At 41.1% G+C, this 27,788-nt stretch overlaps 1 protein-coding gene and 1 long non-coding RNA gene across 2 annotated transcripts in view; one reads left to right on the plus strand and one right to left on the minus strand.

Annotated features, from left to right (window-relative positions):
• Positions 1 to 1,111: 1,111 nt before the first annotated feature.
• Positions 1,112 to 26,611, minus strand: UQCR11 (ubiquinol-cytochrome c reductase, complex III subunit XI). Its single transcript, XM_072113670.1, has 3 exons — positions 26,310 to 26,611; positions 26,113 to 26,238; positions 1,112 to 1,246 (listed from the first exon to the last, which is right to left on the minus strand). The coding sequence occupies exons 1-2, from the start codon at positions 26,357 to 26,359 to the stop codon at positions 26,118 to 26,120; spliced, it is 171 nt and encodes a 56-aa protein (XP_071969771.1). The 5' UTR covers positions 26,360 to 26,611; the 3' UTR covers positions 1,112 to 1,246; positions 26,113 to 26,117.
• LOC140066133 (uncharacterized) overlaps positions 26,317 to 27,788 on the plus strand; it is a 75,540-nt gene continuing 74,068 nt past the window's right edge. The window contains exons 1-2 of the long non-coding RNA XR_011848126.1: positions 26,317 to 26,470; positions 26,567 to 27,212. This is a non-coding gene — a long non-coding RNA (uncharacterized lncRNA). The remainder of the gene's footprint in view (positions 26,471 to 26,566; positions 27,213 to 27,788) is intronic.

Below are 27,788 nucleotides of genomic sequence, written 5' to 3' on the forward strand. Positions count from 1 at the left end.
ATGTAGCTGTTGCAGCATTTAAAAGCTCTAAGTCAAATCTTCTTTGGAGTTCCTTCCGGAGGACCCCACAATGGCCCCAGAATATAAAGCTTACAGGCTGTCATTAGACATCATCTAGGCAACCTTTACGCCAAAAATGTTAAAGGCAATGGGGGGGGGGTTACTAAAAATGATACCACTGTGTTGGCCCTAATTGTAATAGAGTTGGACACTACTGAGTTAGACAAACTTTATAAACTGTAGTTAGGCACTTTCGTCCCTCAACCAAAGCTTTGAATGTCAACCACTAAAATGTACATCATCCTCTCCTTAAAGTCAATTTTACTTCGTAACATTCTGGCCAGTAATTTCCATAAGTATTTGATTGGATACTACAGCCAAAAAAAAAAAAAAAAAAAGTATCATTTGCACATCTTCAGTGTTTAAGATCCATTTTTGATTTTGGCTACCACAAACTGATGCAATATACTGTCCGTCACGTGAAACCGGCCTAAGGACGAATTCACACAACCATAGGGGGACATATATACAGCTGCCGTATATACATCTCCAATAGGCCGGCAATGGCTGTGTGCCGTTCCGTGCCCGGGAAAAGATAGGACATGTACTTTCTTTTCCTGTAATGTGGCGCCTTGCGACATACATCTCTATGGCCCGTCCCCGTGCGCCAAAGTGTGCTTGCAAGGAAGAGGAAGAACCTTAGTCTCCGAGAATCTTCAATATGCTTTGAGATCACAGATCAGGTGATAAAATGCAAAAAGTGCAAATTCAAAAAGTCAAGTTTTTGTTTACAACATTGCACTATTTAGACCCACAAACTGCCAACCAGTAATTATGAAGGAATTATGATGATATGTTTTGAGAGATTAAGCTAGAAAAATAACTTTCAATATTTAATGGCCTGTAAATAGTGAAGAGTTGGAGAAAAATTACCCTTTGATCTTTCTTCCTCATCAACATAATAATTCAATTGTTGGGTTGCAGCCGTTGAAGGTAGCTGACAGGATGAAGTACTAGTCCGTTGGGACTGAAGCAATGAGGGGACATGTCAACGTTCTAATAGATTAGCGACGGCTTGTGATCTAAATCTGAATGACCGTTTACCCTTAAATGTAAGCATCTAGACAACATTTTATTTGGAACAGTGCAAATCATATTTTATAGACAAAACTGGCATAGGTTAAATGCAACATGGGTGTGTCCTCACATCCAGTCTTCACATGTGTATGCATCAGATGTCAGTAACCTACAAAATAAACATAAGACAAAAGAAGTTAGTGTAAGAATAGCCTGGGTGTCAACTTAATGTTAAAAAAAAAAAAAAAAGGGTAAATAAAAAAAATGGTCTTTCATTCGGAATCTACATATTGCACTTCTTTAATTGTGAACCTCCTAACAACCTAGAAAAGAGGATGCATAAAAAGCCTGTGCCGATATAAAGCAGACATTTAGGAAATGTTAGTTAAAAAGTTATTTGGGTGCCATGACCATCTGCCTGAAAAGCTAAAAATTAGTCATTTTCTAAGTTCAAAATTTTCGGTACTTTTTGCCAAATTTCCATTTTTTCCATAACCAAACACAAAAGATCTCCTCAAAATGTGTTAAAGCATTACCAAGGTATAACCTCCTATAATGACACAGGGCAAATTTTAAAAATCAGGGCTGGTCATAAAGCCCTAAAATGACTTGGACCAGAAGGGGTTAAAGGGATATTCCCATTTCAGAAAATTAATGTTTTTGTTTGTATTATAAAAAGTTATACAAGTTTCCAATATGTAATTATACAGAAAGCTTCTTTGTTTCCTTCCAAAGGACAGAAATCTGACCATGGTCACAGGTGCATGGCTCATTATAACAACACAAAGCTCCGATTACTAAAGAGCAGTTATGATACTCATGAGCTGTGCACCTGGTCGGAGATCTGTCCACTGGTAGTAAACATAGAAGCAGAGTTTTTCAGCACAAAAATGGCTTATACTCGAGTCTATTAAAAACAAAATGACTCACCTTCTGATACCCCTGCCCCCCTCCCCCCAGCAGGTTCCCTTGTATACATCAATACTTCAAATGCAGTATTTTTCAGTAGTGGGGGTATTTACTCTGTACAAGGTTTTTTGGCCCATCTAAGGTTTCAGTTAATAGTGCGGCCCCATGAAGGGAAGTGGTTTGACAATGGGGCCCTTGGACCAAAAAAGGTTGTGCACCCCTGCCCAGAGGGTCTGAAATTATAAAGCAAGCAAAATTTTCAAAAGAAAAAAATAAATAAATAATATGTAAGCCCCCCCTCCCTAGAACACACAAAAAGAAAACTAAGAATCATAGAACATGCATTTTGGGACAGGTTTTATCAAAATATAAAAAAAAAGCCGTGGATGCTAACAAAAAAAAGTGCTTAACCCCTTTCCGCCGCAGCACTTTTAGGGTTTTGAGTTTTCATTTTTCACTCTCCACCTTCAAAAATCTATCACTTTTTTCTTTTTCTATGTACAGAGCTGTGTGAGGGCTTGCTTTTTGCGTAACAAATTGCACTTCAAAATGGTAGAATTTAATATTCCATGCCGTGTACTGGGAAGCGGGAATAAGAATCCAAATGCTGTGAAATTGGTGAAAACACACATTTGTGCCATTTTCTTGTAGGCTTGGACTTTACGGATTTTGCTGTACGCTTCAAATGACACGACTTCTTTATTCTTTGGGTCGGTACAACTACAGGGATACCAAATCTGTATAGGTTTTATAATGTTTTCATTTAGTGCTAATAACTTTTTCATACTTTGGCGTATGGAGCTGAGGGTGGTGTCATTTTGTGCGACTTGATGACTTTTGATATAGTAAAACCCCATTAATTAACCCATTTTAGAAACTACACACCTCAACATATGTAAAACAAGTTTGTTAAACCTTTAATTGTAACACAGGGGTCAAAACAAATCAGGCGCAAATTCAAAATCAACACTCCACAAAAATTGATACCCAATTTCTCCCGAGAGTGCCAACAGCTATATGTAGTGGGAACCTGCAGTATGGGCACACGTCATGGCATTGAAGGGAAGGAGCACCATTCAGAGAAGATTTTCATTGTCAATTTTTTTAATGGAGGAGATCAGATCCACATGAGAAGTCCCTTGCACAAAGCGGTCATAAGGGGTTAACAGGCAGAGCCAGAAGCGGGAAGTAATATTATGGTACGGATTGGGAAGTTACCTTGGCCAGTGAAGTACTATTACGTTCAGCGAAGGGGTTAAATGACAATATCTTTGGAAAAGCTTTAGATTAATAATTTTTACTTTTTTTTTTTTCAACTGGCTATGGCACTCCTTGTTATATCCTAATATGGGTTGTAGACCATCGTGGGTTCCTTTTTTTTTGCACACCTTTCTTCTCTAGAAATTATAGTACACTATGATTTTGTAAAGACGTCTGGAATTTAGGACCACACTTTTCACTTAAGAAAACCTTTAACTGTACATATTTATAACCTTTTTGTTATTCCAGCACCCTTTCCCAGGTTCAGCTACAGAGGGTGCATGTACTTCTGCAACTTTTACCCATTCGTGACCGAGGGTCACTGATGCCTGAAAGCTTTACATATCATAACAATTTTTACTTTTTTCATGACCTGTGAGACTTTAAAGAGGAACTGCCACCCTCAAAAACGGCACTTGGAGCCGCTTACTTAACTAAGCAGCTCCTATTGCCAAAACAGATGCCGCAGTGTTCTACTGCTAGCTTTATCAGAAACCGATAACACTAACAAACAGTGCTGCGCTGCACACTACAAACACCGGACTGCTCACAAAGCGGTACGGCGTATTCATAAGAGCAGTCCGAGGCGCTGCCTCTTACCCAGACACTCGCTCCATAGGCCAGAGGTGACTGCCGTGCGTCATGCAGCAGTCACCTCCCCCTCATGAATACGCCGACTGCTTTGAGAGCGGTCCAGTGTTTGAAGTGTGCAGCGCAGCAGTGTTCGTTAGCGTTTCAGGGTGACAGGTCCAAAGCATAGTTTTATTAATTACGCATTGTTTTCTTTAATTTTACCAACATGTACAGCATTAACCCGTCCCCCATTTCCAGATTCAGCTACAGATACAAAGGGTGCATGTACGTCTGCAAACTCTGCCTTTGCAGCAGCTCCTTCCCATATTCAGTTGATAAGACAGGAGAGGCACACACTTTAAGGGGAACTTTTCAGCAGAAACTGACCTGATAAACCTCTACCAGTATGTTGTCATGTAGCTGAACACCTTGAATAACTTTTTTTTCATTAACCAAGGTGGTGACAGCATCCGGAAAATCTACTCTGAAGTGAAATGTAAATTGGCTGTATAAAGTCAAGGACGCAGAGATTTTGACACTGCAATCAAGCTTGAATTCCCTGAGAAACCCCATTCACTGTAATTGATGGTCCTGCATCCAGAGGTTTCAATAACCACATCACCTGAAGTCCAAAGAATGATGTCAATCACAGGAGTCATTCAGAGTTTGACTTCAGTGTTAAACTCTCCTCCTCGACTTCATATACCAGATTTACATCTCGCTTCAAAGTTGATTTTCTGGATGATGCCACCACACTGGACCATGAAAGAAAAAATAACTAGAAGGTGTTAAGCTGCTGAACGATATTATGGTAGTGGTTTATTAGGCCAATTACTGATAACAAGTTCCCTTTAACCCCTTAACCCCTACAATGAGCCAGTGGCTCATTGTAATGAATGTGCTGCAAAAATGCCATATATTGCAATACAGAAGTATTGCAGTATATGGTAGGAGCGATCTGACCATCTAGGGCAGTGATTGCAAACCTTTTTGAGCCTCAGTGCCCAAATTTAAACCAAAAGCCACTTATTTATTGGAAAGTGCCAGCGCAGCAATTTAAGCAGTAATGTATTTCTCTTTGTTCTTTGACAACTTTCAATCCTTCAGCCTCCCAAGGACACCAACGCAGTTGAAAAGATGAGGGCAGATTCATCTATCATTGCAGGAAGATTCTGTAGGCAGATTCTTTGAGTCCTGTCTGGTGAACTTCATGCTATGGTGATGGCCTGGGTGCCCACAGAGAGGACTCCGAGTGCCGCCTCTGGCACCAGTGCCATAGGTTCTCCACCACTGATCTAGGGTTAATGTACCCTAGATGGTCTAAAAGATAGTGAAAAAAAAAAAAGAAAAAAAAAAGAAAAATTTATGAAAATATTATTAAAAGTTCAAATCACCCCCCTTTCCCTAGAACGGATATAAAACATAATAAACAGTAAAAATCACAAACACATTAGGTATCGCCGCGTCCCAAAATGCCCGATCTATCAAAATATAAAAACGGTTACAGGCGGCGGTGACCTCCGAGGCGGGAAATGGCGCCCAAATGTCCGAAATGCGACTTTTACACCTTTTTACATAACATAAAAAATGAAATAAAAAATGATCAAAATGTCGCACAGACCTCAAAATGGTAGCAATGAAAACGTCGCCTCATTTCGCAAAAAAATGACCCCTCACACATCTCCGTGCGCCAAAGTATGAAAAAGTTATTAGCGTCAGAAGATGGCAAAAATTTTTTTTTCTTTTTTGTACACATTCGTTTAATTTTTGAAAATGTATTAAAACACAATAAAACCTATATAAATTTGGTATCACCGCGATCGCACCGAACCAAAGAATAAAGTAGGCGTGTTATTTGGAGCGAAGAGTGAAAGTCGTAAAAAACTGGGCCCACAAGAACGTGACGCACGTTTTTTTTTCAATTTTTCCACATTTGGAATTTTTTTTCAGCTTCGCAGTACACGGCATGTTAAAATAATTAACATTAAGGGAAAGTAAATTTTGTTACGCACAAAATAAGCTCTCACACAGGTCTGTACACGGAAAAATGAAAAAGTTATGGATTTTTGAAGTTGGAGAGCGAGAAATGAGCCGGAAAACCCTCCGTCCTTAAGGGGTTAAACACCTAGATCTTCTGAACCATGTTACAAGATTGTGTTTGGAGGTTTCACAGAAACAGAGGTATCCAGTGTTAGGACCCTAGTTGGTAGCAACGTTGCTGCAGTTTTCTACTGCCTGTGCTAGCCGCGGGAGCAGGACCAGGTCTCAGGGACATCCAGAGACCATAGGGAGAAGAGAGGTGCAGTTTATTACCCCTTCTCTGCTCCAGCTTCGTGCTGAAGTAGCTCCCGCCGGTTCTATAGACGCGGTGGTCACGTGATCGCCAGGTCTAAAAGGGTTAACCAGAGCTGCTGGGTCTAATTATCTGTCTTTTAGGGAGGGGGTTCAGAGAGGTGATCTTCTGGAGAGGTTTCTGTGTGTATAGATATATTTGTGCACATACTGTGATACTGCCATGTGTTCATCTTTTTATTACTATGTAGGTGGATATGTTTTAGGGTGCTGCCAGAGCAAGCTGTCCGATGATTACACTGTACCCCGCCGCAGTGTTTGATAGCGTTACCGGAGGTTTCCGGTAACGCCATCACTAACACTGCGGCGTTTGATCGAGCACTAGGAGCTGCTTACTTTAGTAAGCAGCTCCTAGTGCCGATAAATTGGGTGACAGGTCCTCTTTAAACAGAATGAAAATGCATGTGTTTTTAAATGGATGCATTTTGTATGTTTACCATGATGGTTTTAATTTGTTTCACAGCTGCCTACACTTCTAGTAATGAAGATAAAACAGGTTCGAACCAGTCAAACCCATGGTAAACATATACAAATGCATGCATTTAACCCCTTAAGGACGCAGCCATTTTGTAGCTTAACCCCTTAATGACCGCCCTATCGGGTTTTTACGGCGGTCATTAAGGGTACTTCTTCTGATGCGATGCCTTTCTACGGCGGCGCATCAGAAGAAGTTTTCGGGACACCGGGTCTCGCTGGTGCCGGTGTCGGGCTGTGATATCACAGCCCAGACCCGGCACTAACACCCGGGATCGGAAAAACTCTGATCCCGGGTGTTTAACCCCTTGCACGCCGCGGTCAAGCATGACCGCGGCGTGCAAGTGTGTCCCCCGTGGATCGGACACCCCCGGTGTGCTTACCGGGGGATCCGATCCCTCCTGCCGCTGCCCCGGGTTCCGACGAGTGACCCGGGGCTGTCGGCTCCTCTTCTCACCGGGTCCTGCCTTCCTGGCAGGACCCGGCTGTAAGTAACTGAGCATGCGCAGCATGCTCAGTTACTTTCACTATACACTGCAATACAAGTGTATTGCAGTGTAAAGGCTTGAATAAGCGATCGGATGATCGCTTATTCAAGCCAAGAAGTAGAAAATGTAAAAAAGTAAAAAAAAAAAAAAATTCAATCTTTTTATAATATAATTAAATAAATAAATAAAATAAAAGTCCCATAATCTCCCCAGTAACACATAAAATGCAAATAAAGTATATAAAACACGTACATATTTGGTATCACCGCGTCCGTATTAATCTGTACAATAAATCTAAATCAATATTGAACCCGCTCGGTGAACTACGTAAAAAAAAAACTCGAAAAACTTCCCATAAAATACAATTTTTCATCAAACACCATCACAAAAAATGTTCTAAAAAGTGATCAAAAAAAAGTTACGGTACCTAATATGATACGACTGAAAAGAGCAACTGTTTTCGCAAAAAATAAGCCCTCAACCAGATCTGACAACAGAAAAATACAGAAGTTATGGCCCTGAAAAGTTGTCAATAGTAAAAACAATGCGATTTTCTCCAATATTGGTTTTGCTCAGGAAAATTGAGCAAAATAAGAAAAACTATATAAATGAGGTATCACCGCAATCGTAGTGAACCAGAGAATAAAGATAAAATATTATTTTTACGTGACGGTGAGCGGGGGGCGGGGGGGGGGGGGGGGGGAATGCTCACAATCCAAAATAAAAATTGATGATTTTGTTTGTGTCCCCCTTGAAATAGTTAATAAAATCTCATGAATAAGCTTTAGACTCCCAAAATAAATTATTTATACATTGTATCTCATCCCATAAAAAATAAGCCCTCATATGATCGCATTACCAAAAAAAATAAAAATTTATAGGTCGTACAATGTGACAATACAAATCTGCTGTGGACGGCGCCTCCATTCATTCTATGCTCGGCCGTGCGCCCGTACAGCAGTTTACCACCACATATGTGGTATCAGTACACTCGGGAGGAATTGGGCATCAAGCGTTGCAGTGCGTTTCATCATTTAATTTATTCTGAAAATGTCAGTTTTGGCCTAAATGAATGTATTTTCCAAAAAAATTCCATAGTTTCTAAATCGCAGGTCCATATTTTTTAACCCATGTGAAACACTTAAAGGGTTAATGGACTTAATAGAAGTTGTTTTACATACGTTGAGGGGTGAAGTTTCTATAGTGGGGTAATTTATGAGGTTTTACTATTATTTAGGCCTCTCAAAGTCACTTGGAAGCCGAGTTGTCCCTCAAAATGTGAGTTATGGCAATTTTCATGAAAATAAGAAAAATCGCACCTAAAGTTCTGCACCTCATAACATCCTAGAAAAATGACTGGAAGCATAAAATATCATCCCAACATAAAGCAGATATTCTGTAAATGTTAATTATCAAACTTTTTGGGTAGTTTTACTTCCTGTCTGGAAACCAGAACATTTCAAACTTGGAAAATGAAGAATTTTTACAAACTTTTGCCAAATTTTCACTTTTTTTCAGAACGAAACGCAAAACTTAACACTTAAATTTTGTAACTAACATGAAGTACAATGTGTCACGAGAAAACATTCTCAAAATCACCAGGATATGTTAAAGCGTTCCGAAGTTATAACCAATTATCGTGAGACATGTCAGATTTGAAAAATTGAGTCTGGTCATTGAGCTGAAAACTAGTGTCGGTGATAAGGGGTTAAGGCTCAGTCCTTTTTTGGATTCTGACTTGCGTGTCTTTATATGGTAATAACTTTTGAACACTTACTTATCTAAACAATTCTGAGATTTAGCATTAAAACCCCTTATATAATCAACCTATTTTCAAATCTGCACCCCTCAAGCTATCAGAAACATCTTTTACAAAGATTGCTAACCCCTTGAGATCTTCATAGTAATTGAATCAAAACGGAGGTGAAATTTAGAATGGTCAAATTTTGTCGGTTAGGCGTTCATTTAGCCCTAAAATTTTCACATTTGCAAAAGATAAAAAGAGAAAACCCTCCATACAATTAGCTATGCAATTTCTCCCGAGTACAGAGACCCCCCACATGTGGCCGTTACTTGTTTTATGGGCGCACAGCAAGGCGCAGAAGGGAAGGAGCACCCTGCAGCTGCCAGGATTTTAGTTTCCTCATTGGCCCATTTTGAAGGCTATAAAATTTTCACTTTTTCGTTATTGGGGCCATGTGATGGCATTTTTTTTGCGGGATGAGATGCTTTTTCCAGTGTTACCATTTTGGGGTTGGTATCACCTATTGTTGAAAATTTAGGAACTTTTTTTGAAGTCCCGAGTAGAACAGCATCAATTCTGTACTGGATTTGTTACTTTTTTTTTGGTGTTCACCGTATAGCCTAATAATGATGTTATCTTTACTGTATGGGTCGATACGATTACGGGGATACCAGACATGAATATTTTTTCTTATATTTTACTAAATTTGCCAAATAAAACCCTAATGTGCGGGAAAATCTATCATTTGCATCGCCGTCTTCCTGTAGGCTGCAGACCGTCCTATAGCTAGGGTGTCCTATAGATCGAGTGTCACGCAATACTTTGAGAATGGCAATTATAAAAGCGGCAATTTAATGGACTATAACCTCCATCTCCCCTCTTCTTCCTCTACTGGTAACCCATCCCTGCTTGCTGTTATATCTCTGCAATTTTCATCTGTGTGTCCTGATCCGCTGTCTAATGGTAACCCATCCCTGCATCAAATTCTTCTTCCTAAAGTTTACAATCCTGTTTGATCTTCTTTAACCCCTTAGCGCTCTGCGCCGTAGCTGTACTGCGCTGAGTCCCGCGAATAGCGCTCAGCGCAGTTCAGCTACTGCGCAGAGACGATGCCGGTTCAGCTCTGCACAGCAGCCGAACCGGCATCGGGGCTCGCGGGATTTCAGCGGTAATCTACCGCTGACATCCCCGGCTAACACCCGCGGTCGGAGTGGGCATCTGAATAGGCTGACAATGCTAATACCCTGCAATACATGAGTATTGCAGAGTATTATCATGAACAAGCAATCAGATGATTGCTTGTTCGTGTCCCATGGTGGATCAAGTAAAAAATGTAAAAAGAATGTTTTTCAATAAAAAAAATATAAAAGAGACATAAAACGCGCAAAAAAGTCTAAATCATAACACAAACCCCACATATATAGTATCACCGCGTCCGTAACAAGCTGTAAAATACAGCTAAATAACTATTGAACCCATATGATGAACGCCGTGTAAAAAAAAAAAAAAAAAAAAAACTTTAACCCCTTCCCGACATTTGACGTAATAGTACTGCATCGCGGGAGGTGCGTTCCCGCAAAATGCAGTACTATTACGTCATGCTTCTGGCACCGGCTCCTGAACGGAGCCGGCGCCAGAAGCTGCAGGTGTCAGCTATATATTATAGCCGACACCTGCCTCTAACACCCGCGATCGGAGATTTTTTGTTAACCCCTGCAAGGGGCATTTCAGAAGAATCGGACCCCCCCCGCGGCGCTTACCGATCGCAGCCCCGGGACTGCCGGTGCCCAGGGCTGCGCGATCCTCCTTCCTGTAGCCAGGTCCTGCCTTATGACAGGACCCGGCTGTAATACATCTGTATTACACTGTGTAATGTGAAGAAGAGCTTGAACAAGTGATCAGTGGATCACTTGTTCAAGCTAACCTGTAAAAGTTAATAAAAATGTTAAAAACATTACATAAAATAATTTTTTAATAAAAATAATTAAATAAAGTTAGAGTCCCCTAAACACAAATATTCCCTATACACATGCAATAAAGTGAAAAAACACAAAATCGCCAAAAAACCCCACATATTTAGTATCGCCGCGTCTGTAACAATCCGTACAATAACTCAGAAACATTATTGGACCTGCTTGGTGAACGCCGTAAAAACAAAACCCGAAAAACACTCCAAAAATGTACATTTTTCATAAAATCTCTACACAAAAATCTTCTAATAAGTGATCAAAAAAAGTTGTGCGCAAAAATGGTACCACTGAAAAGAACAACTCAACACGTAAAAAATAAGCCCTAAACTAGCTCTGTCAACCAAAAAATATTAAAGTTACGTCTCCAAAAAGATGGCGATGCAAAAACAAATGAGATTTCCTCTATATTAGTTTTTATCCAGTAAAATTGTAAAAATAAATGAAAAACTATATAATGAGGTATCTCCGTAATCGTAGTGACCTATAGAATGAAGATAATATAATATTTTTAGTGTACGGTGTACGACCCCCAAAAAATACGAAGAGAAAGTAAACCAAAATTGACAATTTTCTTTTCACCCATACATTCAAGAGTTAATAAAATCTCATCAATAAGCTAATGACCCACTAAAATGAAGTATTTGTAAAGTACATCTCATGTCGCAGAAAATAAGCCCTTATATGTCCAAATTGCCAAAAAAATAAAGATTGTATAGCCAATAAAAATTGACAATGCATAATCTGCTCTGAATGGCGCAGCTCCCTTCGATGCCCTGGCGTGTGCCCATACAGCAGGTTACCACCACATATGGGGTATTATTATACACGGAAGAGATTGGGCATCACATTTTGTGGAGCGTTTTGGTATTTTATCCACTGAGAATTTGTACATTTTTTGAAAAACATTAATTTAGCCAAAAAAATTTTACTTTCAAAATTGCATCCGATTTTGTTTTAACCCCTGTAAAACAATTAAAGGGTTAACAAACTTCATAAAAGTTGTTTCACGTACGTTGAGGGGCGTAGTTTCTATAATGGGGTAATTTATGGGGTTTACTTTTATTTAGGTCTCTCAAAGTGATTTGAAACCTGAGCAGGTCCCTCAATAGCAGGATTTTGCGTTTTTTATGAAAATGTGAAAAATCGCACCTAACGTTCAAAGGCCCATAACATCCTACAAAAATAAGAGTATGCATAAAAAACCATGTCCACATAAATTAGACATTTAGTGAATGTTAGTTATTACGTTTTTTTGCGGTTATGACTATGTATGGAAAAAGTAGAACATTTTGAAGTTCAAGAATTTTTCCAAATTTTCACCAAATAATAAATGCAAAACATACCACCAAAATTTTTCAAATAACCTGAAGTACGATGTGTCACAAGAAAACAATTTTAAAATCACTTAGATATGTTAAAGCGTTCCGAAGTTATAACCACTTATAGTGACACAGGGCAGATTTGAAAAAATGGGCAGTGTCAGGAAGGTGAAAAGTGGCTTCAGCGTTAAGGGGTTAAAAACCCACCTAAAATTATGATTTTTACCCATTATATCCCACTAAAAATGCAATAAAAAGTGATCAACAAAACATATGTACTCCAGAATGATACTGTTGCAAAGTACAACATGTCCCGCAAAAAACAAGCCATCAGCTCTGTAGACAAAAACGTAACAATGTTATGACATTTGGAAGACGGTGATGCAAAAATAATAGATTTTTCCCCACATTAGGGTTTTATTTGGCAAATTTAGTAAAACATAAGAAAAAATACTCATGTCTGGTATCCCCGTAATTGTATCGACCCATAGAATAAAGATAACATGATTATTAGGCTATACGGTGAACACGGGAAAAAAAAAAAAAATTTAAAAATCCAGTACAGAATTGATGCTTTTCTACTCATGACCTCAAAAAAGGGGTTCCTAAATTTTCAACAATAGGTGATACCAAAATGGTAACAGTGGAAAAAGCATCTCATCCCGCAAAAAGAATGCCGTCACATGGCCCCAATAACGGAAAAGCGAAAATTTTATAGCCTTCAAAAGGGGCCAATGAGGAAACTAAAATCGTGGCAGCTGCAGGGCGCTCCTTCCCTTCTGCGCCTCGCTGTGCGCCCATAACACAAATAACGACCACATGTGGGGGGTCTCTGCACTCAGGGGAAATTGTAGAACAAATTGTATGGTCGGTTTTCTCTTTTTATCTTCTGTAAATGTGTAAATTTTAGGGCTAAATGAATGTATAACCGAAAAAATTTGACCATTCTAAATTTCACCACCATTTTGATTCAATGAAGATCTCAAGGGGTTAATCTTCATAAAAGCGGTTTCTGATAGTTTGAGAGGTGCAGATTTGAAAATAGGTTGGCAGAGGTCGTGATAATGCCTCTGCACGCGTCATAGACGCGTTTAGAGGCTGATTTACTCCCCCAAAAAAATCACCAAGCGTATAAGTACGCTTGGCGATTTTCCTGTCTGAATGTGAGCTGCCGCTTCCAAGCAGTAACGGCGCCGGCTGCGATCCTGCAAAATATTCTCTGCATGATCGCAGTGCTGACTGGCTGGAGGCAGGACCGAGAGATAGGCGAGAGATGGAGGAGCCGAGCGAGGAGTGGGCCGGGATATCTGTTGCCGGGGCTGTGCTCCTGATCTGTGTGCGATCGTGCACACAGCCAATAACAGCCAGTAACAGGATCGTGCTGTCTATGTGACAGCCCGATCGTGTACTGTGACATGGGATTGATAATAATCGGTCCCCGGTCACAGCAGCCCCTGTATACAGTGAGGCTGCAGGGAAGGTACTGTGCATCCTCTCTGCATGTCTCTGTATACACATCACTGATGACAGTGATCCAATGGGCTCTTACCATTAGGTCACTCTTATCTGTGATCTATATTTAAATATATTATATGTTCCATTTCTAAATGTGCCCCTGTATAAAAAAAAAAAAAAGTTATGTTCCCAAACCCCTGAAAATAAATAAAAATTCAGCAGCATCAGCCCCAGACTGGACTGGGGGCCGCCGTCTGCTGTAGTCCGCCCTGTAGACAATAAGGCTGCATTCACACAAACGTATGCCTGCCAGGATGTAGCCGGGCAGGCAAGCGTTCGGTGCCGTGGAGAGGAGGAGGGGGGAGACCCCTCCCCTTTCCATTGAAATGCATAGGGTTAATGCATAGGGTAGGGACCGTAACACAAGGAAAGACATGTCTTTTTCCCGTGTACTTAGCGGTATCGCTCCGTGCGGCCATTGCCGTATAATGGGGACATACGTACAGCCGCAAACTTGGGGCCGTACATACCTCCCCCATATGGTAGTGTGCATGTAGCCTAAGGGTGAGGTTATTACGTGGGTTTTCAAACACATCACAACAGCTGAGAAGAGTTTTGCCTTAGGCTACATTTTGCCTTAGGCTGTCAGCATTTCGTTTACAAAACGCAATAAAATTGTCTTGCATACGTTTTGTTAACACAATGTTGACTGCAATGTAATTATGCAAATCATAAGCAAATCTGCCCCAGTGTGTGAAGACAACACAAAAATGTTGTGCACCACTTGTTTAATTCATACTTGCTATATGAGGGCGCATTCACACAATGTGAAGCCTTTGGAATGTGTCAAAAACACATTAAAAAACTTGACGCAATGCATCGTGCGAATGCGCTATATATATATATATATATATATATATATATATACATACACACTCCTCGGTTAAAAATACTCCTCAAAAATTGAGAGAGGAGTATTATTACCTTTCTGGAAAAATGTTAGTGCGACCTCTGTGGGTTGGTTCTATAGGGTGGTTTTAATGCTAAATATGTAAACTTTAATTTCAAACAGTATGTATCCCCAAAATAGTCAATTCTGAAAATATGGAAGAAAAAAAAAAAAAAAAAAAAAAAAAAAAAAAAAAAAAAAAAAAAAAAAAAAAAATCGCTATTCGATTTGTAAGCCGCGTGATGTCAAAATAAATTATCCAAACATTTCAAAAATTATGAAAATGTAAAGTAGACATATTGGAAATATTATTCGGCAAGTTATTTAGGTGGTTAATCTATCGGCCTGAAAATGCGCTTATTTCGAAAATGGAAAATTTTTCTAAAAATTCAAGTTTTTTTTTCTTTTTTGTAAATAAACGCATAACTTATCAGCAAAAATTTACCACTAAAATGAAGTACAACATGTGGGGAAAAAAAAAACAATCTCAGAATCGCTTTGATAAGTAACAGTGTTCAAAAGTTATAACCATATAAAGAGATGCAGGTCAGAATCCAAAAAAATGGGACAGCCTTAAAGAGAACCCGCCATGCAAAATAACCCCCCTAAACTAAATATATTTTCATAAACTGCCATTAGAGAGCATTGCCTCCATCGCTTCATTGTCCCTCTACAGGCCTGTAAACCTAAGCAATGAGGTCCTAAAGCTGTATGCAAATGATCTGTGAAATGTCCAATGAGTCATTAGCATATTCAAGCTGTCCACCTTATTCATGAGTGGGAGGCACAGACACAGCCCCAGTGCTTGACCGACAGCTGCTCCATGTGATGTGGCCACACCCCCTGCAGCGTGTGTGTGTGTGTGCGTGTGTGCGTGTGTGTGTGTGTGTAGGAGAGATACAGCAGCTCCAGGATGCAGCCATGGTACAGCAGCACATGTCAGGTACTTGTGTTGCTGATGTCTGTGTATTAGGAGGATGCAGCATTTCAGCAGATGCAGCACACACACTCGCAATGCTTTACTATACATTACACACAGACATGAACAGGGGGAGGAGGGGGGAGGTGTAACAGGGGTGACATCACTGCCTCTGATCATGTGACCAGCCTCATTTACATAATAAAGAAAAGCTGATTTTACAATGATTAATGTATGAATTGACTAGATAAAGGCTGGGATGGAATCTTTGTGAGCTGCTCCAACAGGTAGTAGTGACAGGACTAGTGACAGACCTGATGACATTTGTCCTTTAAGCTACAAAATGCGTCGTTAAGGGGTTAATTAACTGATCTTTATATCTAGAAACTTTGTTTTTCTTTGCAAGAGAAACTTTCACTCATGTGTCCTGCATTTGGGGCCTAATGATTTTACAACCTTAGTATGGCTCTGCCCCTTCCCTTTAACCCCTTCGCGCTCCGCGGCGGATATATCCGCCACGGAGCGCAGTGACTTAGCGCTCAGTGGCGGATATATCCGCCACGGCTCCTATGCCGGCTCGGCTCTGGATCAGAGCCGAACCGGCATCGGGAAACACGGGGTGCCGGCTGTAACTAATAGCCGGCACCCCAGTGTAACACCCGCGATCGGAGTTGTCTCCGATCGCGGGTGCTTAACCCGTTAGATGCCGCGGTCAGCGCGACCGCGGCATCTAACATGCCTCTGGGGGGTCTTTCCCCCACGATCGCCCCCCCCGAACCGTTTTCGGGGGGCGCCGATCGTTGCTATAGTAACTCTGGGGTCCGATCTGGACCCCAGAGTTACTAGCAAGAATTGCCAGTAAGATGGCGTCTGTGACGTCATCTTACTGGCAAAGTGCCAGCCTATGCAAGTGCATAGGCTGACACTGATAATACTCTGCAATACATGAGTATTGCAGAATATTATCATGAAGAAGCAATCAGAAGATTGCTTCTTCATGTCCCATGGTATAAAAGTGAAAAAGTAAAAAAAAAAGTTATTCAATAAAAAAATAAAGTCATAAATCACTAAAAATGCCCCAAACCCCCAAAACATATAAAGAGACATATAACTCAAAAAAAAGTCTAAATCATAACACAAACCCCACATATATAGTATCACCGCGTCCGTAACAACCCGTAGAATAAAAGTAAATCATTATTGAACCCCCACGATAAACGCCGTAAAAAAAAACTGTTATAAACCCTCCAAAAATTATGATTTTTACCTTTTCAATCCCACAAAAAATGATATAAAATGCGACCAAAAAACCATATGTACTCAGACATGATACTGGTGCAAAGTACAACATGTCCCGCAAAAAACAAGCCATCAACCAGCTCCGTAGCCAAAAACGTAACAAAGTTATGCCACTTGGAAGATGGCAATACAAAAATTATAGATTTTTCCCCACATTAGGGTTTTGTTTGACAAATTTAGTAAAACGTAAGAAAATATATTCATGTCTGGTATCCCCGTAATCGTATCAACCCATAGAATAAAGATAACATGACTATTAGTCTATACGGTGAACACCAAAAAAAAAAAAAGTCAAAAATCCAGTACAGAATTGATGCTTTTCTACTCCTGTCCTCAAAAAAAGTTCCTAAATTTTCAACAATAGGTGATACCAACCCCAAAATGGTAACAATGGAAAAAGCATCTCATCCCGCAAAAAAAATGCCGTCACATGGCCCCAATAACGAAAAAGCGAAAATTTTATAGCCTTCAAAAGGGGCCAATGAGGAAACTAAATTCCTGGCAGCTGCAGCGCCCTCCTTCCCTTCTGCGCCTCGCTGTGCCCCCATAAAACAAGTAACGGCTACATGTGGGGGGTCTTTGTACTCAGGAGAAATTGCAGAACAAATTGTATGGTGGGTTTTCTCTTTTTATATTTTGGAAATGTGTAAATTTTGGTGCTAAATGAACGTATAAGGGAACAATATGACCATTCTAAATTTCACCTCCATTTTGATTCAATTACTATGAAGATCTCAAGGGGTTAACAATCTTCGTAAAAGCTGTTTCTGATAGCTTGAGGGGTGCAGATTTGAAAATGGGTTGGTTATATAGGGGGTTTTGATGCTAAATATGTAAAATTTCATTCAAAACTGTATTTATCCCCAAAATAGTCAATTCTGAAAATCCGGAAAAGCGATATTCTATTTGCAAGCCGCGTGACGTCAAAATAAATTATCCAGATATTTCAGAAATTATGAAAATGTAAAGTAGACAAATGGGAAATGTTATTCAGCAACTTATTTAGCTGGTAAATCTATCTGCCTGAAAACGTGATGATTTAGAATTTCGAAAATGGCAAATTTTTCAAAAAATTCATCACATTTTCTTTTTTTTGTAAATAAACGCAAAACTTATCTGCCAAAATTTACCACTAAAATGAAGTACAACATGTGGGGAAAAAACAATCTCAGAATCGTTTTGATAAGTAACAGTGTTCAAAAGTTATAACCATATAAAGCGAAGCAAGTCAGAATCCAAAAAATCGGGCTGAGCCTTAAGCTGTAAAATGGCTGCGTCCTTAAGGGGTTAAATTTAGTTTCCTCTAGGCTGCAGACCACCCTATAGCTAGAGTGTCCTATAGATCAAGTGTCACACAATACTTTGAGAATGGCAATTAGAAAGGGCAAAAAAAAGGTAAACTTGCATAGAAATGCAAACAAATCATCGATTATCTTATCTGTTATGTCTACCTCTTCAATGACTTTGTACTATTGCTACCGGTTTTTCTCCTCTCCTTTCGTCCATCTATCACATCAGTGTCCTCCGTTCACATCTGTTCTTCAATCCTTCCTTCACCTTGTACTCCTCCCATGTTCTCTATACTTTATCCAACCCCCATACTCCATCTGGTTGTGCTGTGAAGCAGAGTTCACCTTCCCAGATCTTCAGCCCCAACGTCTGTGACCGGTGGCTGTACCTTTGATGTTAGTAAGGAGTGAAGAGTATTGAAGAGCCTTTTGGGGTTGTTAGAGAAAAGATATTAGATTAGTAAAATAGACCTGTTTAGCAAGGTGGAGAGCAGAGTTATAGGATTTGAGCATAAATTTAAAGTGAAGAAAAGTCAGAGGAAGTGCCCGATTTTCTCCACAGACGTTCGGCACTCCTGGAGCACTTACGAAGGTTGAAGAGGAGATGGGGGTGTTCATAGGGATGTTAAAGTCTCCCATGATGAGTGTTGGGATCTCACACGATAGAAAGTGAGCGAGCCAGGAAGCAAAGTGATCAAGGAACTGATAGGGTGAGCCAGGAGGACGGTATACAACAGCCACACAGAGAGAGAATAGGCGGAAAAGTCTGAGGGTGTGAACCTCAAAAGATAAGTGAGGGTACAGGTGGAATGACCTGGAAAGTACATTGTGGAGAGAGGAGTATGCCTCCGCCCTCCCCCCCTTCCCTGTCTATTCTCTGGTCTGGAGGAGTGAGAGAAGTGCAAAACATCATAGCCCAGTGCAGCAAGTGATGCAGTGTCATCCTGCTGGATCCATATTTTGGTGATAGCCAGCAAGTCAAAGGACTTGGAAAGAAACAGGTCGTGAATGGAGTTTATTGCACACAGAGCGGGCATTGCAGAGGGCACATTTGAAAGGAGTTGTAAGACAGGAAGGGGAGATAGTAGCGGGGATGCATTGGATATTGATGAGGTTAGTAGGGTTCCTATGAGGGGTGGAAAGTTTTGAGCTGACCTGTTTCTTTCCAAGTCCTTTGACTTGCTGGCTATCACCAAAACATGGATCCAGCAGGATGACACTGCATCACTTGCTGCACTGGGCTATGATGTTTTGCACTTCTCACTCCTCCAGACCAGAGAATAGACAGGGAAGGGGGGGAGGGTTTGGAGAGATATCACCTGCTTCAAGTAGGAAAAGAATAGACAAGGAAAGAAGAGGATTAAGATAAAATCTTAAAGATAAAATCGACTGCATTCGCCAGGAAATAATTTCTCAGTCCACCAACTCCATAAATCCCCTTTACTCTGGTACCTTACCCTGTTCACTCTTCCTTTGAGCCAGTCACAGAGGAAGAAGTGTCCAGGCTTCTCTCCTCTGCTCGCCCCACTACCTGCATCAGTGACCCCATCCCCTCACATCTCGTACAGTCTCTCTCCCCAGCAGTCACTTCTCACCTCATTAAAATCTTCAACCTCTCTCTCTCTTCTGGTTTCTTTCCCTCATCTTTCAAGCATGCAGTTGTTACCCCATTACTAAAGAAGCCTTCCCTGGACCCATCCAGTGCTGCTAACTACAGACCAGTTTCCCTTTCATCTCCAAACGCCTGGTCTATTCTCAACTTTCCAGTTTTCTCTCAGCTAACTCGCTCCTTGACCCCCTGCAATCTGGTTTCCGCTCTATGTATTCCACTGAAACTGCTCTTTCTAAAGTCTCCAATGATCTCCTAACTGCTAAATCCAATGGGGATTATTCTCTCCTCATTCTTCTGGATCTCTCAGGAGCGTTTGATACTGTGGACCACCCGTTCCTCCTCAGGATCTTTCTGACCACACTTTCAGTGTCTCCTTTTCTGGATCAATCTCTTCTTCTGTCCCTCTCTCTGTCGGGGTTCCTCAGGGTTCAGTCCTAGGTCCTCTTCTCTTCTCCCTCTAGACTGCCCCCATTGGACAGACCATCAGCAGATTTGGTTTTCAATATCATCTTTATGTTGATGACACCCAGCTATATACTTCTGCACGTCACCCCTGCCTTAATCCAGAACACCAGTGAATGTCTCTCTGCTGTCTCTACCATCATGTCTTCTCTCTTCCTGAAACTTAATCTTTCTAAGACCGAACTTCTTGTCTTACACCATCCACTAACAGAGCCTATCCTAACCTCTCCATATCAGTCTGTGGGGTCACCATAACCCCAAGGCAGCAGGCCCACTGTCTTGGGGTTGTGCTGGACTCCGACCTCTCCTTTGAGCCACACATTCAATCTTTTGCTCTCTCTTGCCGGATGCATCTCAGAAACATCTCTAGAATCCGACCGTTTCACATTTGAAACCTGTAAAATGCTAACTGTTGCTCTCATTCACTCTCGTCTAGACTATTGTAACCCTCTACTAACCGGTCTTCCACTCACCAAACTCTCTCCTCTCCAATCGATTCTTAATGCAGCAGCCAGGCTTGTCTTTCAGACTAAACACTACACGGATGCCTCCAGTTCATGCCAGTCACTGCACTGGTGTCCAATCTCCTTTCGAATACATTTTAAAATAATAACCCTCATCCACAAAGCTCTGCATAATGCTGCGCCCCCCTACCTCTCCTCTCTTATCTCAGTCTATCGCCCAACTCGTGCTCTTAGATCCGCCAGTGATCTTAGATTAATCTCTACCCTAGTGCGGACCTCCCACTCGCGTCGCCAAGACTTCTCTAGAGCTGCACCCATTCTATGGAATGCTCTGCCCTGGACTATCAGACTAATACCTAACCTCCAAAGTTTCAAACGTGCTCTTAAAACCCATTTCATTAGGCAAGCCTATAACACTCATTAACTGCATGAAGTTTTAACTCTTTTACTAACCCGTCCTGTTTCCTCCTCCCATCTGTTATCCAGCAAGCAGCAGGCACCAGACTTCTCTGCAGTCCCATTCACCCTGGACCTTGTATGTAAGATGACGGCTGATGATTGGCTCAAGCGACAGCAATTCCATTTATTATATTTCGTTCTATTCCCTTAAAAAGAATGGCTTGAGCATTATATGTTCTTTTACCTCTTGTGCCACCCCACTCCTCCTCATAAACTGTAAGCTCTTGCGAGCAGGGACCTCCCTCTTGTTCCATACGAATGTTTGTGCTCTGTCATGTTTTATTATATTTGTCCCCTATGATTTGTAAAGCGCTACGGAATATGATGGTGCTATATAAAGATTATTTTAAGTATTATTATTATTATTATTATTATTATGTGGCATAACATTGTTACGTTTTTGGCTACAGAGCTGGTTGATGGCTTGTTTTTTGCGGGACATGTTGTACTTTGCCACAGTATCATTCTGGAGTACATATCTTTTGTTGATCACTTTTTATTGCATTCTTAGTGGGATTCAATAGGTAAAAATCATAATTTTTGGTGGGTTTTTAAAGTTTTTTTTTACGGCGTTCATTGTACAGGTTCAATAGTTATTTAGTTTTATTCTACGGATTGTTACGGACGCGGTGATACTAAATATGTGGGGTTTGTGTTATGATTTAGACTTTTTTGAGCGTTCTATGTCTCTATATGTTTTGGTGCTTATGGGCATTTTTAGTGATTTATAAAGTTATTTTTTATTGAAAAACATTTTTTTAATTTTTTTACTTGATCCACCATGGGACATGAACAAGCAATCATCTGCAGTCACAGACACCATCTTAAAGGCACTGCCTTCAGGCTTCTTTCTGGGGTACCGATCGGACCCCAGAGTGGCCATAGCAGCGATCGGCGCCCCCGAAAATGGCGCGGGGATGCCGATCGTGGGGGAAAGACCCCCGGAAGGCAGGTTAAATGCCGCGGTCGTGTTGGCCGCGGCATTTAACGGGTTAAACACCCGCGATCGGAGCCCACTCCGTCCGCGGGTGTTAGCCGGGGATGTCAGCGGTAGATTACCGCTGACATCCCGCGACCCCCGCCAGCAAAGTCGCCGGCGGCATTTAAAAGACGGCGGCGCATGGGCACAGCCACCTTTATTCCGATCGTCGCTCCCCCGAACGTCATCGGGGGTGCACCGATCGGTTGCCATGGTAGCCTCGGGTCTTCGTTTGACCCGAGGCTATATGGCTTCTGCAGATTCGTTACAATGAGCCAGTGGCTCATTGTAATGAATGACCTGCAAAAATGCCATATATTGCAATACAGAAGTATTGCAGTATATGGTAGGAACGATCTGACCATCTAGGGTTAATGTACCCTAGATAGTCTAAGAAATAAAGAGGAAAAAAAAAAAAGAATAAATAAAAAAATTAATAACATTAAAATTTAAAATCACCCCCTTTTCCCTAGAACTGATATAAAACATAATAAACAGTAAAAATCACAGACACATTAGGTATCGCCGCGTCCCAAAATGCCCAATCAAAGTATAAAAACGGTTACGGCAGGCGGTGACCTCCGAGACGGGAAATGGTGCCCAAATGTCCGAAATGCGACTTTTACACCTTTTTACATCACATAAAAAATGGAATAAAAAGTGATCAAAATGTCGCAGACCTAAAAAAAATAGCAATGAAAACGTCAGCTCTTTTCGCAAAAAATGACACCTCACACAGCTCTGTACCCCAAAGTATGAAAAAGTTATGTCAGAAGATCGCAATTTTTTTTTTCTTTTTTTGTACACATTTGTTTAATTTTTGAAAATGTATTAAAATGCAATAAAACCTGTATACATTTGGTATCACCGCGATCGTACCAAAACAAAGAATAAAGTAGAGGTGTTATTTGGAGCGCACAGTCAAAGTCTTAAAAACTGAGCCCACAAGAACGTGCGTTTGTTTTTTCAATTTTTCCACATTTGGAGTTTTTTTCCAGCTTCGCAGTACATGGCATGTTAAAATAAATAACATTACGGGAAAGTAAAATTTGTTACGCACAAAATAAGCCCTCACACAGGTCTGTAGACATAAAAATTAAAAAAGTTATGGATTTTTTTAAGGTGGAGAGCTAGAAATGAGCGAAAAAACCCTGCATCTGGGTTAAAGACCTGTCACCCTTACTAGGGTAAGCAGCTCCTAGTGCTACAACAGTCCCAGTAGTGTTACACTGCTAGCGTTATCGAAAACCTCGGATAACACTAGCAGACACTGCCGCGATGTACACTAGAAACGCCGGAGCACTCTCAAAGGTTTCCGATAACGCTAGCAGTGTAACACTGATGGGATTCTTGTAGCTGTAGGGTGACAGGTCGTCTTTAACACATGTTAACATTCTGCAAACAAATACATTTATACATTACCTTCAGGTCTAAGCCATTTTAGGGCCTTAGGACCTAAACATTTTTAAAATTTAATTTTCCAAGTTCAAAACTTTCTGCTTTTCAGGCAAATAGTCGCAGCACCCAAGTAACTTTATAACTAACATTTCCCGAAAGTCTGCTTTATATCGGCTTTGGGTTTTATGCACCCTCACTCTTTTTTAGGAGGTTCCAAATTTTTTCATTTTTATGAAAATCGCTAAAACCCTTATTTAGATGCACCTGCTCAGTTTTAAGTGACATAAATGCCATTTAAGAAACTACACCACTCAATGTGTGAAAAATCGACTTAAAAGGAAACCTACCACTTGAAGTGGCAGGTATAAGAGGGAACTACCGAGCACCAGCTCAGGGTGAGCTGGTGCCGGAGCTTATTCTTGTTAGTGTTTTAAACTGCAGTATCGCGGTTTAAAACACTTTTTATGGCCGAAGCTGCTTTGGTGCAGGGAGGTACGTACCTCCCTGCGCCGAAGCAGCTTCGGCCATAAAGTTTAAAAAGTGTTTTAAACCGCGATACTGCGGTTTAAAACACTAACAAGAATAAGCTCCGGCACCAGCTCACCCCGAGCTGGTGCTCGGTAGTTCCCTCTTACACCTGCCACTTCAAGTGGTAGGTTTCCTTTAAGTAGTATGTTAACCCCTTAGATTTTTCACAGGGGTTAAAACAAAATGGAGGTGTAATTTACAAGCTGTCTTTTTTTAGACAAGTTAATTTGGCCCAAAAATTAAACCATCATTAAATGATGAAAAACTCCAAAGTTTGATACCCTATTTCTCCCGAGTATGAGGATTCCCCATGTGTTTTGGTAAACTACTGTACGGGCACACGGCCGGGCGTGGAACTGAAGGAAAGCCATAAAGAGCAGATCTGCATTGTCACAATGTACAGGCTACAAAATGTTTATTTGTAATTTGGACATATGGGGGATTATTTTTTTTTTTAGTAGATGAGATCCACTTTTCAGGTACATAATTTGCTACTGAACCACCTGGAAATGATCAGATTTTATTAACTTTTTTTGGTGGTGGTTAAAAAAAAAAAAAAAAATAATTCTTTAATCCATTAATTCTTGTTTATGGTTTTTAGCATTTTTTTTCCCCCCCAGACGGACGTTCACCGCACCTTAAACATAATGTGTTATTATTCTACGGGTCATCCCGATTACAGCAATACCCCATTTATATTTTTGTTATGTTTAACTTGTTTTGCAGAATATAGAACTCATTTTGTAAGAAAGAAATTTGCATAACGTTTATATTTTTTGCTTATAGAGCTTATTTTTTGCAGGACAAGCTGTTCTTTTTCTTGATATCATGTCTGGGGAAAATTTTACTTTTTTATCACTTTTTATGTGCTTTTTATGTGTTAACATTGCATTAGCAAACACATGTGCTAATGCCATGTTACCATATGTAAAGAAATGTTAAATGTATGACGGAGAGATCCAGTGCTCTGCATCTTCCCTGCCTTGCTGCTCACTATATTTTTGCACAAGCAGTAACACCGATTCTGCATTCTGATTGGCTGTGCGCTTTGTGCATGTTCATGTGGATGCCCTGAGTGCTATTTGCATGATTGCCCATAGCTAATGTCACAACCAGGAAGTCCTGCCCACTTCAGGAAAAACTGAGAAGCTATTACAGATAGATTCATATAGCTATTAGCCCTATACATCTTTGGAATTGTTTTCAGAGGCTCTCTCCAGTGGGAATACCGCTTTAACCCTGCACACCACTATGCAAATTTAATCTTTAAAGGGGTTATAAGAAAATACCAATAAGTTAAGGACGGGTTGAAGCAGGCTTTTTAAAAAAAATACTCACCTCCTCCGTCGTTTCTGATGTCTGTTTACAGGGGCACTGAAGCAGCACTTGGGGAGCTTCCGGCCGGCAACGGTGGCTGGCTGCTCCCATCCGTCTATCTATCAGCATTGTAGGTGCTGGAGTATAGTGACAAATGGGTTATGGTGACCGAGCACAGCTTCCGTGCCCCTTTAAAAAAAAAAAAGCGGCACAGATCAGACGGACCGCGATGCGGGACATCAGGAGCGACAGAGGAGGGGAGTACACGTATATATTTTTTTAAATAAAGCTTGTCCCTAATTTGTTGGTAGTCTTGGATAACCAGTAACAAATAAGGTAAAGGTCTTGTATGGGCAACCTCCCATCTACACTTTGAGGTTTGATTTTGCCACTGGTGAAATGTGAACACTCTGGTTTGCAGTCTATTTAGGAGATATTCCTTAAATTAGTGATCACCTCCATTATACAGGCGGTCCCCTACTTAAAAACACCCGACTTACAGACGACCCCTAGGTACAAACGGACCTCTGGATATTGGTAATTTACTGTACTTTAGTCCTAGGCTACAATAAACAGCTGTAACTTATCAAAGGTGTCTGTAATAAAGCTTTATTATTAATCCTGGTTCTTATGACAACCCAACATTTTAAAAATCCAATTGTCACGGAGGCCATTCTGGCTTGGATTACAATTATACAGTTCCGACTTTCATACAAACTCAACTTAAGAACAAAACTACAGAACCTATCTTGTATGTAACCCGGGGACTGCTAAAACTTGCACACATCAGCTGCTTTCCCACCTGCCCATACTTACACTGCTCATTTCTCCTGCTTGAATTTTCCATTTACATATGGAACATAATCAAGGAAAAGACGCCAGTCAGTAGCCCAGACCAGTCCAAGTGCTCCTACAGAGCCCCATGTGAACAGTGTTGGAGCCCTGCAGAGAAACAAAGCGTCAGTAACCACTAGATCTCATGCAGCACAGGGAATATCATCCAACTTCCTCACCAGTTTTTGGCCAGCTGCACGTAGCGGGGTCCGAGCACTTTAGCGATCATGGCTCAATGTGACCTATGGCTGCAGGAAGTAGCCGGAAGCAGCGACAGGACACCGCGCTGAGGACGCTAACATGAGCTGCCCTGGCGTGCCTGCTTGTGCCTGGGGCTGAGGTGTGCTTCTGTGCAGCGTTCTCTCTAAGTTAATCCGATCTTGTCACCGTTTAGTATAGCCTCTTTGTGACGTTGCTGCTGTATATGTTTTCACAGGAACGTAGGCAGATATCAGACAGCCTGGGGATGAGTTGGGAGCAGGGCCTACTGAAGAAAGGACCTGCCTAATAGCCGTCGCTCTCGCTAAGAGGAGGGGTTGAGTTCCTTCCGGCAGCTCTATTGTATTCTGTTTGCTAGTGAGGAGTCCTTACGAGAATTACGAGTTACTTTCCCCATTCAGGATTGATAGCACCAGCATGAAGCAACTGTATTCTCTACAGTCCAGTACTGTAAAATATATTTATTTACAAACACTGCATTAAACACTAAGCCCAACTTTCATATCTGTGGAAGATGGACAAACTGGGGCTCATTTACTAAGGGTCCGCGGACCGCACAAATGTCGGATATTCTGACGATTGCCGTTTTGCGCCACATTTAAAAGGGGATTGTGGGGCACATGCCAGCTTTCATGCGACACAAATCAGGGGGCGGGCCGACGGACATTCCGACGGATTCAGACTGAGCGCGGGATTTAACATTTAAATTTGTGTCGCAAGCGAAGAGATGGAAAAAGATTGTGAACTCCGGCGGATTTGATCAGAAAAGTAACACAAGCAGGAAATCGAGCGCACGATCTTAGTGAATCCTCCTGGAGTCCATGATCTTGGACAACGCACAGCGGGGATCGCGCAAGGGATGGGTAAGTAAATGTGCCCCACTATGTCGAACTGGGGGCCCTAGAGCTACATGAAAATATTACAAGTGTAGTGGTATCATAGTATCATAGTATATAAGGCTGGAAGGAGACGCATAGTCCATCAAGTCCAACCTTTAAGAATTAAATAAATGTTTTATCCCCATAACCCGTGATATGTTTTCTCTCCAGAAAGGCATCCAGGCCTCTCTTGAACATGTACATAGAGTCCGCCATAACAACCTCCTGCGGCAGAGAGTTCCACAGTCTCACTACTCTTACAGTAAAGAACCTTTGTCTATGTTGATGGTAAAATCGCCTCTCCTCTAGGCGTAGAGGATGCCCCCTTGTCCTGGTCACAGGCCGAGGTATAAAAAGATCTTTGGTGAGATCCTTGTACTGTCCGTTTAGGTATTTGTACATTGTAATGATGTCTCCCCTCAGTCGTCTTTTTTCTAAACTGAATAATCCCAAATTTTTTAATCTGTCAGTGTATTCTAGTTCCCCCATTCCCCTAATAATCCTGGTTGCTCTCCTCTGCACCCGTTCCAGCTCTACTATATCCTTTTTATACACTGGTGC

The sequence above is a fragment of the Engystomops pustulosus genome, chromosome 1, assembly GCF_040894005.1.
Source record: "Engystomops pustulosus chromosome 1, aEngPut4.maternal, whole genome shotgun sequence".
NCBI lineage: Eukaryota > Metazoa > Chordata > Amphibia > Anura > Leptodactylidae > Engystomops > Engystomops pustulosus.